At 29.3% G+C, this 11,182-nt stretch overlaps 1 protein-coding gene across 5 annotated transcripts; it reads right to left on the bottom strand.

Moving 5' to 3' along the window:
* Positions 1–4,907: 4,907 nt before the first annotated feature.
* On the bottom strand, positions 4,908–8,803 carry LOC100165722 (lipopolysaccharide-induced tumor necrosis factor-alpha factor homolog). Of its 5 annotated transcripts, XM_016806178.2 has the most exons (5): positions 8,301–8,594; positions 7,406–7,483; positions 6,985–7,176; positions 6,169–6,295; positions 4,908–5,512 (listed from the first exon to the last, which is right to left on the bottom strand). In XM_016806178.2, the coding sequence occupies exons 3-5, from the start codon at positions 7,169–7,171 to the stop codon at positions 5,410–5,412; spliced, it is 417 nt and encodes a 138-aa protein (XP_016661667.1). In that variant the 5' UTR covers positions 7,172–7,176; positions 7,406–7,483; positions 8,301–8,594; the 3' UTR covers positions 4,908–5,409. The 5 variants fall into 5 exon arrangements, with proteins under 5 accessions (XP_016661667.1, XP_016661666.1, XP_016661664.1 ...); XM_016806177.2 differs by lacking the exons at positions 7,406–7,483; positions 8,301–8,594 and adding an exon at positions 8,657–8,803; XM_016806175.2 differs by lacking the exon at positions 7,406–7,483 and having other exon boundaries at positions 8,301–8,591.
* Positions 8,804–11,182: the final 2,379 nt, after the last annotated feature.

Here is an 11,182-nt window from a genome sequence, read left to right as displayed (position 1 = left end):
TTGAGTGATAATATCAAAAATGTGGGAAAGTCGATTTCAAGTAGACTTGATGACGAATTCAAATCTGTTTTCAGAATTCTAATAACTTCATTAGATCAATTGGTATGTTTGGCAAAAAACACGTCTAAAATACTATGTCATGCGTGTGTTAGACGAAAACAAAATCACGGTATCGAATCCCCTTAAGTAGCTACCTACCTATTGCCAAAAAAAAAAAATTTATGTATAATGCGGGTATTATTATGTTTACCAATCAATCTTATATGTTTATACATTTAATTTTAACTCGTTAAAAATCAGTTTTCAATTGTTTTGACATTTGAAATGTCCTGCAATTGCACGGTAAATCACGAGAAAAGTTATTATTTAATTTTATTCCTCTAAATAAGTACCTTCGCAGAAAGTTTCCTATGATATCTTTTATAGCGTGGAGTATATGTAATGAGTTATATACGCTCCTATTAACTATACAGGTTTTATAAATAATTTAGTGTTGTACAAAAACTGCTCAATTTGAAAATACTTATTAGTTATTACTATATTTAGAATTTACATTAGAATATAACATTATATTTCTGATAATTAAATAAAATCGAAATATTTAAACATTACACCGCTATAAATCATTATAGCCATTTCACATTTGTCATTTATAAGAAACTGTTTATTTTTATGATTGTGTAAGTTATAAGTGTGTTCTATAATATTATGTATTATGATTTTATTTTCACAAACATAATATTTAATAACACAAATACAAGATTGAGTGCTATTATTCCTTATTTGGTGTCAGTCGATCAGTTGACACTCTACAGATGGGTATAGGTTTATGTTGTCAGTTTGTGACACAATTTCAAAACTATACTATACTATACTTAACTATGATTAATTACTATTGATAAGTAGCTACAATTAATATGTACTATTTTTTAATAGTCATAACTCATAAAGTAATTGCTATTGTAGACTGTAGTATTGTTATGTAAATATGTATTAACTTGTGTTAATATGTATTTCTTTTTTTGTACACATTTTTAAAATTATACCTTTTAACGAGAAAGTAATGAGTAACTTTTCTATTTGAAAAGTAAAGTAATTTCATTACAATTTTATTTGAGTAACGAGTAAAGTAACTTAATTACTTTTTAAAAGTAACTTACCCAACACTACATATTGCTCATGTTTTGTACTTTTGTGTTACATATATTACATAACCATACCCCGTGGGCCGTGACCCGTACCTACTTTTGATGTCATATTTATATAACTACCTAAAGCTGGTTACACACTGTCACACTGAGCGGTTTGTCCACGCGCGGTCGCGGTTTTTATCCGCCTATAATTAAACATGGGTTAGGTATTCAATAGGCATATTCATACATGCAAAACCGCCTGCAACCGCTCATGTCAATTCCTGAGCAGAAAACCGCGGCCAAACCGCTCAGTGTGTAACCAGCTTAAGGTGTTTATATACGTCGATGCCCGATGGTGCGCTCTATTTTTTAGAAATTGATTTCCATCATTTCGTTGAAATAAATAAAAATATACTTCTTAACACGAAAATACTTTGAAATATCTTGTGTTTGTAAATAATTAAGAGGACGCTACAAGGGCATTTGTTGTCTCCGTCTTACAAGTGCGTAACATTGCACATTTTACGCTCAACAGAGCACGTTTAGCTACGTTAGTTAAAGAATTATAGTGAATTGTCTTCTTGTAAAATTTTAAGGTAAGATTATTATCTAGGGATCCTCTTAAGCTTTTTGTTATATTTTAATTTTAAAGCGAGTTATGAGTATTTTAAAATATAAATTGTTTGTGCATTGTACATCTTAAAATACTCATAACTCGCTTTAAAATTAAAATATAACAATAAAAAGCCTATGAGATGCCCTAAATAATAATCTCACCTTTAAATTTTATTTGGATGAGATTAGATATTTTAACGAAGAATAACAATTTTTGTTATTTTGTAGTAGTTTAAAATTGAGGAAGTACTTGAAACTATATAGGCACATTATTATATTTTAGGACATTTTAAATTTTAAATTTTTTAGTTTTTTATTCTATAAATATCAATAAATTTGTATTTGTTAAAAAATGAATACAAGGCATCTCGTAAGTAGTTACCTAATAGCAGTTGAGAAATATTAAAGATCCATATGCAAATTTTTTTTAAAAGTATACCTATTTAAAGTTAGATGTTGGCTAAATTTATCAAATTTTCAAATTATTTTGTAATTAAAAAATTAAACAATATTCAATTTATATAGGTTAAGGATTGAAAAATAGGATCCTCATAAATAGTTCAAACTGTAACTAAAAAATCTAAAAAATATATATAATCAGTTATTTTTTACAGACATTTTAAGTACCTACCTACAAATTTGGATGACATTACATACCTATTAAACCCAATAATAACGATTTTAGTTATTTTATTGTAATTTTAAATATTATATTCATGGGTATATGAAAGTTTTAAAATTATATTATTATATTTTATGCATAAGAATGACATATTTTGCAAATGTAATTATTTTGGAAAAAAAGAATTCATCCTACTGTTGTACTAATGCCTAATAATAAAATAATATCATCAAAACATACTTAGAAATATTATAAGCTGACAGACCGTCTTCACTCAGAATTGTTTTTCGTATGCAATGATTTTATATCATTGAATTTAAATTTAATACCATCAATTACAGTGAACCACTTGTAATCTATTATACAGCAGAGCGTCATCCGCTTTTTCATTTGTGATTTTAAACATTTTTTTTAGACACTTTATACTATAAAGTTTATAGATGTAGTTATAATAGTTATACCCTATATATGAAACTTCTAAAAGTTGTAAGAAATAAAAATATTACGTACTCACGCGTGTGCCGTGTTATACGTATATAATATATTATTTAATTATAAATAAAAGAATTCCTAAAAAAACAAAAGTTTTCGACCAATTCACCGCTGTAGTCCTCTTAATATTCCTTATTTGTTTACACAAATACCATTTTAATCTCTTTCTACATTATTCTATTATTTAGTTAATCTTAGTTTATTTAGCATAGTTAAATGAAAGTGTTTTTAAGTGGTTGCGAAGCAACGGCCTCGAAATTCTTATCACGCTACAGTTCCCGGCAATAATTCCTGTATTTCGACTGTGATAACCACGGATATAGATACTATTGTGTCTATATCCGTGGTGATAACTAAATTAGACATTGAACTAGGGTCCGGAACTTGATAACCATAAAATCTTTAAAAAAAATGGACACAATAAAAATGTTAAAACGACTTCTAATAAACATCATAAATATGACTTAAAAATTACCTCAAAAATACCATGACATAACTTTTTTAAAAATATACGTTTTATACAAGACATGTATCATAAATCATCATTATATATATTATATAAGACATAAGTGCTAGCTCTTTAAACATGTTTACTCGAAGGATGAGCCTTCAAAAATATTTTTTTGCTGTATAAAATATATATATATATAAGTTGATTGACTTTTGGGAAATTTTTTCTGATTGACCTGGCCTAAAATAGTATCTGCTTACAGTTAATTAAATAAACGTAGATTGCGACAACAAACGATAAAGATAATGAACGTTGATAATTGACATGCTATTGGAAACTGAATATGTTACAATAAAGTGTAACTTTCAACAAGAAAAATGCAAATATAATGTGTACAAAAATGTACAATAATTTAAAATGCACAAAAAATGACAGTAAAGCAACAAATTCCCTAAATAGGAATGCTATGTATACAAAGAAGCCAATATATAAATTAAATATATATTCCTTTGGACGCGGTGTCACGTGTGATTCACACGGTGTGAAGGCCTGGACCAATTTCGCTAATTCTTTTTTTGTTTTATTCCTTAATTCCTAATTGTCAGGAGAAGGTTTTTAACTCTTAAGTAAGATCATTTTAAGAAAATCCACTCGAAAAGTAGGAAACCTGGATGTAGGTGTTATCTGTCCAGTAAGAAAAGAAACTAAATAATAATATATTTTTGTTTATTGTAAGGTTGCTATTGTCTATTGCCTATTGGTCATGATTAAATAATGAAAATAATTTATAAAAATAGTTATATAGCAGATAACTTAGTAAAAAAGGTATTCCCAAGATTAATTTTTTGACACATGCACATCGTAATATCAACGTGTTAACTGTTAATAAAACATTCGTTATTACTAATAAGGTACGTGTCGTACGGACTTCGAGGGGTCAGCAATCCACCGCATACAAAACATACAAGCGTGTCTCTCAGATAATTATATATTCAAGATGATAGATGGACATTTTTAAGTGTTGAACATCATACACTGAATATTAAATAAACTAATTGAACAAAGTTTGAATCATATTAAATATATAGAGTTGGTACATATTTTAACGAGCAACGAAGTGAACGGGATCGGCTATAATATATTTAAAATTAATGCGTTTTTGAGCCCTTAAACTTATACTTATAACTTATAATATTGACAATGTATTTCACTTGAGGTAACTTTTGCCCGATCAACGTCGGTTGGGATAGCTAGTAACTAATATAGATAAGTGTTATACGTATATTGTCTAAGTTGCTAATTTGAGTTTCAATAGAAAATATGTACACTCGTTACATTTCTAAAACATCAACTCGTAACAAGGATTTATCTTAGTTTATTATATGTGTCAAATTATATTGACATAGTAATTTCAATACAAACTATTTGCTTGGGAGTTGGGACACAAAAAATCTACCAATAAATATAATAAGTAAGTTGCGTCTGCAGGACGCTCTTACATGTCATAATATTATACATTACTATCAACAATCTTAGGGGATGCAAGTAAAACGCAGCTGATGATACTTATGAAACAAATAAAAAACACTGCTAATAGATTATTTGAATATTTAATAATAAAAATAAATAAATAGTTAGATTCCAGTTTTTATATCAATGAACCTTTTCTTTTTTTCAACTTATCTCAAGAAATTTAATTTATATAATAAAACTTGATTTAAGAGCAAAAACAATTGAATAAACTTTAGTGCGTTTCAGTTATGTAAAAGATCATAACCTACTTATTTCTTCTATTAGAATACAAATATATTAATTGTTTTAACTATTAACATCATAAGAGAACATATTATTTTGAATTAGAAATGTCCAGATAACTATAGGATAACTATATTCACTACAAGTTCAAACAGACGTATATGTATAACTATTCCAAAATTGAATAGTTTACCAAACAAGAAATATTGTCAAAAATAAACTTAAATGTGTAATATTAGTAATGAATGTAATAAAATGTAATAATATAATGAGGAATAAAGTATTTTAAACAGTTGCAGTTTGCACATTTGATTAATTTGATGATTAATATTATTATTGGCTTATGGTTTGTAAATCCCAATAAAAGCATTACAATTTGGACATGAATGCTTACTGTTCTTAAAGTTATCCATGCATAATGGCAGAAATGAACAAACGAAACACCTGGAAAAAAAATTTACATTACTTAACATATCTTATCTTAGTTATTATTATTGAATATTGATCATATAAGTTAATTTATATAATTATCACACTTATGAGCATGAGTTAATCGCAATTATAAAATTTAAATAACAATGGACAAATAAGGTATAATTTTATTAAACTCTGTTCCACAAGAAAAACATGTCAAATTTGTGCATGTAGATAGTCGTTGTATCCTCTTCATGTAGTCAACCGTCACTGACAACTTATTTGAAATATGATGGATCCGACCAGTTTTTGCTATGGAAAAGCATATTCTCTCGTGGAACAAGTTACAAGACTATACTCGGCGCGGAATAAGATCATGACCTGTCGCGCATTCAAAACAACTTCCTCCACCGCACCGCCCACCATAATGGCAGTTACCGGCTATGTGAACAGATGTTTGAGGAACCAATGAGAAATCGGCTGCGCGTAACGGACGCTAATCGGTCCGCCGCCTGGTCATGATCTTATTCCGCGCCGAGTATATAGTATTATCTAATCAATAATAACTCAAGTGCATTTAATTTCCATAATTATTAAGTTTCAATGTTTCATAAAATAAGTTATCATTGTTTAAATCATAATCTTGAATCTTCACAATATAGTTATTCATATTTTTTTCCACATACCCAACAATAAATAACAACATGCAGCATAAATAAGCATTAGATGATGACTCTTCTTCAATTCTTGTCATCACTAATAATTTACACGTTGGACATGTCAACTGTACTGATCTTGGACCCAATGGTGGTACTAAAATATTTAAATGATACATTAATAGAATAGCATTTTAAATCTTATTCACCATAAAAATACATTCCTCTCTGCTCAACCAAACCAATTATAATAATATTATATTATATTGAATCCAATGAATCAATTGTGGAATAGTGAAATTAGTAAATGTGGACAGCTCTTTTCTAATTGTTTAAATCCAGATGTAAGTTAACTATTAAGCTTAAATAAGCTCTCATTTATTGTTCTAATATTGTTATCATAAGTGAATGAATCATATTTACTTGGGCACAAGCCTGTTTTATACATACTACATACATTAAAATAGAAAGATCCTTATTCTCAAGTCCAATAAATAGTTAAAGAGAGAATTAGACAGATAGTGGTAGAAATAAGACTGAGAACAATTTGAAAAATAAGTAGTTTCTAATGAAATGTATTTGAACTCTGAAACTGATTCCTCTAATAAGGAAGAAGAATCAAATGTCAATGGAGTTGGAAATGAGCTTGAAGAGAAATACACAATTGGCTACAATAGGCTTAATTAATAATTATATTCATTTCTCTATATTTTGGAATATTGCTATCAAATATTCAAATACAGGTATTCCACGAATCTTATAGTTTTAGTTGGGTATTGTAATAGAAATAGACTATTAATGGTATAGTATAGGTAAAAAGTTCAAGAAACTATATAGATTACTTACAAATCTCCGGACTTCCTTGGACAACGAACACTCGAGTGGGCTGTGGAGGTTCCATTGTTGACGTGGAGTATGAATGGCCTCCAATATCTCCTTGATTGTAGATCTCATACTTTGGAGCATTCATTGAATCCGAATAGGATGGTGGAGCTGATGGCAAATTATTTTCCTTGTTCACTTGCGGATACATGGCGACTGGAATAAAAAAATAAAAGTACAATTTATCTTGTATATAGTAGGTATATGTTGTTATTGTTGTTGTTAAGAGTGTCTCCGAGATGAGGTTTCTTCTCAATTTTAATTAAATATAAATATAGTATATATAACGTTATGATTATAATTACATACTACAATGTACATACCTATATTGTTTTAATCCTAATAAAAAAAATTGTTATGACTAATGACAATAAATAATATTTACAATCAGGACGTCAAAAGGGTTTGAACTTTGAACCCAATAGTTACACGCAAACAATTTTACCCGGTTTTGAACACGAAACTGAAAACACGCAAAAAATTGTACATGGTTTTTAACACGAAACCGGAAATCCTCAAAATTAACTGAACCATATACAGTATACACTAACAAGTGAAATAACTAATAAATAAGACATTATAATTATCAAAGGCGAAACTAGATTTTTTTATTAGACTGGGCCTCTTTTCCTGATCAATTCTCTAACATAAAGAATTATTAATGGTATGGTTGAGGGGGTGGAAAATTCATAAATACCATTTTTTTTTTAAAACTAATTTGTATGATTTTTTATTAAAAAATTCAAGTAATAATTATATAAGTATATCGTAGTATAATAATTTATGTTTATTTAATTCAAGCGTTAGTATAACATATTTTTAAATAATAATTCATACAATATTCTGAAGACAATAGCAGAAGTGTAGAACTGAAATAATACTAGTGCTTATACTTTTATATGTTTTATTTCAATATTTAAAATACCTAACCACAACTGTGCGTTGACACGGCATAGTATACCTTGGGGAGGCGTGAACAGTGCATTTTGTGTACCTATTATATAAATTTAATAACGTATAGTCGTATAGACATATGTCGTATTGTCGTATAGTTATCCCAGATCCCAGTAGGTACCTACTGACTATTTAACTGTATATTATTACGGGGTGCGATCAGCCTGGGCCAAGGTTGGCCCACTGCCCGGCCGTTGTAGTTCCGCCTATGATAATTATCTTTACCCAGAACCCAGTCCCGTTCCTTCACTTTCAGGTCAATATATCATGACATCATGTAACAATAATTAGGAAATAATGACGTAACAGTGTTGAACGTGTCTCACCTGAACGAAGAAAAATTAAAACTGCTCTTAAAAAGTTGCCTATAGACGCAAATCGAGGATTGACCGGCGGGTATCGCCAGCTGTTGACTGTTGGGCGTGCAAAAGACTGGAATATTATGATTTACGAATATTTCACCGAGAACGCACCGTATTTAAAATATTATATTGAAGTATTGAACTAAACAGAATAGGTTATGTCTGGTCCGTCAGGTTCGGTGTGATTGTGTGAAGTACTGAAGTGTGAACAAGAACGCTACCATGATTTGTGACGTTATATTTTTTCTATATTATTTGTTATTAGGTAATACATATATTATCCTTTAGGTAGGTAGGTACTAATTAGTTATTAATCATACCTTTACACAAGTTGATATGAGTAGGTATGTGTCACGCGACGTCAAATATAAATATGTAACTCCGTAGATAATGATTAAAGCCGCTCATTCGAGACACAGCTCACCAGTAACAACGATGAAAACAAGTATCGGAAATATGAATACAATAATAAAATATACCTATTTTAATATTTATCGAATATTGGCAGCTGACGTATATAATATGACAACTTCGCGCAAAAACTCGACCCAGATTATGATTTATGTAAATAACTAAATAATATCTGAGTCAAGACTCAATTGTAGATGTCGAGTACCTACTCGAGTTGGTACTTATATTTTGCGGGTTGGAAGTTGCGTAGTTACTAGTTACTAGTCTTACTACTTAGAAATTAGATATTAATTAAGTAGTTCGTTCAGTCATTAGAAATTATTTATTAGCACAAATCGGGAAATTGAATGGGAACATCGTTGATTATTTTAGTTGATTAATATTTAATTTTTTTCCGTAATAAATAATCGAACAAGTCTCAATAATAATGTTATATATTAAAATTTAACAATCGCTTATCGCAATTCCCAGTCACGACTTACAATATAATATAATATAATATATTATATCCATATTCCATAATTTATAACCTTATTCCATTATAATACAACAGTATAGATGCAGTATTCTAGAATTCTGAATTCAAGTCTCTACGATATAAAAAAAACAATAGGACGTAGGTACTTTCAGTGTTTGGCAAGTTCCTTATGAAAAAGAATTCGTTTCCTTGGAAATTAACGAGTTCCTTTTTTAGTTTCAAATAAAATAAAAATTCTTATTTAATCATTAATGTTGAAGTAAAGAGCGGAGGCGGGAGGATGAGTATCAAAATGCTGTGATGATACCTATATAATTTGTCATGGTAATTTGTAAAACGGGCCCTTAGCTGATAAGAATACTGTTCTTGAAGTTTTCAGCGCTACCGGTGGTTTTTTTTGGCTTCACAATTTGTATCTGTTGTCCACGGATTAATATACAATCCTATAAAGCGCTAGTTGTCCTGCCGCAACGCGAGAAGGTGCGGGCTTCACTTATCACAGGTTCGTTGCGTATCCAGTATATTAATCCGTGGCCCGTGCTGTTGTCTGTGTTTAAGACTTTTATACGAATCCCGGAAAAAAAGAAGAATTTACAATTTTTGAAATTTTTAAAAATGTTAAGAAAGTACCAGTGACGCAACTAGGGCTGAAATGTTGGGTGGGCTGTAGCCCTCTCCTGACATTACATGAAAAGTAAACCGTGGTGTCGATGTCCCCACACCTCTATATAATATGTTCATTTAAAAATATAAAAAGATTCTGTTTTAGCAAATTTCGATTTTTAAATTTTTTTTTCAAAATGTGAATGTTTTGTAAGAATGTAAAAAAAAAGCCCGGACAAACTTCGTGTTGAAATTATTGATGAAAAACTTCAAAAACTACATTTTTTTCGTATATAACGCGCATTTTTTAAAAAAAAATACTTAGAATTGATTATCGCTCGGACAAAAAATCGAAAATATCGCCCGATTTGCTAATCATAAGTAAAACCATCTTGGGCAGGCCTCGGAATTAAACAAAGTTGTTAAAATGCACATAATCTGCTAGCGTTGACACGCGCTCGGACAAAAAAAAATCGAAAAAACACCAAACACGAGTTCCTTCGCGCAGTATTAAAGTAGTGTTGCTCACATGCGTGTAAACGTAAAATAGCAAATTTTGGATAGCTTAAACTTCCAAAATAATGGTTTCCGCAAAAAATTCAAAAAATTTCGAAATCAGCGTGAAAAACCAAACATTTTGAAAAAAAAAAAAATTAATAAACCATACTATTTATGAAAAAATGCAAATTAGACTTGTAACATTATGCGAAGATTATAAAATTGAAAATGTCTAGTAACTACAACTGTAGCACACACGATACGATATCATTATTCATTAATATTTAATTTTGTTAAATAATAATAATTTGATATCAATAACTTTTTTTTTTGTGATAATAATATAAATGATATATTTTTAAAAATTGTTCTTTTTTTCTGTTGTTCTTTTTTTCTGTTGTTCTTTTTTTCTGTGTTCTTTTTTTCCATGGTCTTTTTTACCGATTACCGTTTTACAGAGGGCGCTGTAAATTATTTCACTTATTTTGTTATTCTGTACTCTGTAGCAAGATGAGGCATTGCTAAAGATAAGGCAACTGGTTTACAATATTTGAAAATAATTTTGTTTTGAAATTTTGGTTATTTTTTAAATTTTACCTTTTTAATTTGCGGTTTTTATTTTGATTTGAATGTGATTGTATCTTTCAATGTGCGTGTAAATCACTGAGTACTGACTATAATAGGATTTAATTAAATCTGAACTTTAAGTTTTTGTATTCATCGCCAAGTTCATAATGGATCCGCAACCAAATTTTGATCAATTCTGTCTCAAACGAATTTTGATGAATGACACAGAACGCAAAATGATTGCTGTTGAAGGCAATTTTAAAGGACTCCCTGAACCTGCTGTTGTTGT

Source organism: Acyrthosiphon pisum, chromosome A2, assembly GCF_005508785.2.
Source record: "Acyrthosiphon pisum isolate AL4f chromosome A2, pea_aphid_22Mar2018_4r6ur, whole genome shotgun sequence".
NCBI lineage: Eukaryota > Metazoa > Arthropoda > Insecta > Hemiptera > Aphididae > Acyrthosiphon > Acyrthosiphon pisum.
The sequence above is the reverse complement of the archived record's forward strand: the minus strand, read 5'-3'. Positions and strand labels throughout refer to the sequence as shown.

Bases quoted from the DNA above. Each gene is read 5' to 3' on its own strand.
- LOC100165722 (XM_016806177.2), bottom strand. From the start codon at position 7,171: ATGTATCCGCAAGTGAACAAGGAAAATAATTTGCCATCAGCTCCACCA. The intron at 6,296-6,984 runs GTAAGTAATCTA...TAAATATTTTAG, and splicing joins CCAAGGAAGTCCGGAGATTT to TACCACCATTGGGTCCAAGA. The intron at 5,513-6,168 runs GTATGTGGAAAA...TTTTTTTTCCAG, and splicing joins ATGTTGTTATTTATTGTTGG to GTGTTTCGTTTGTTCATTTC.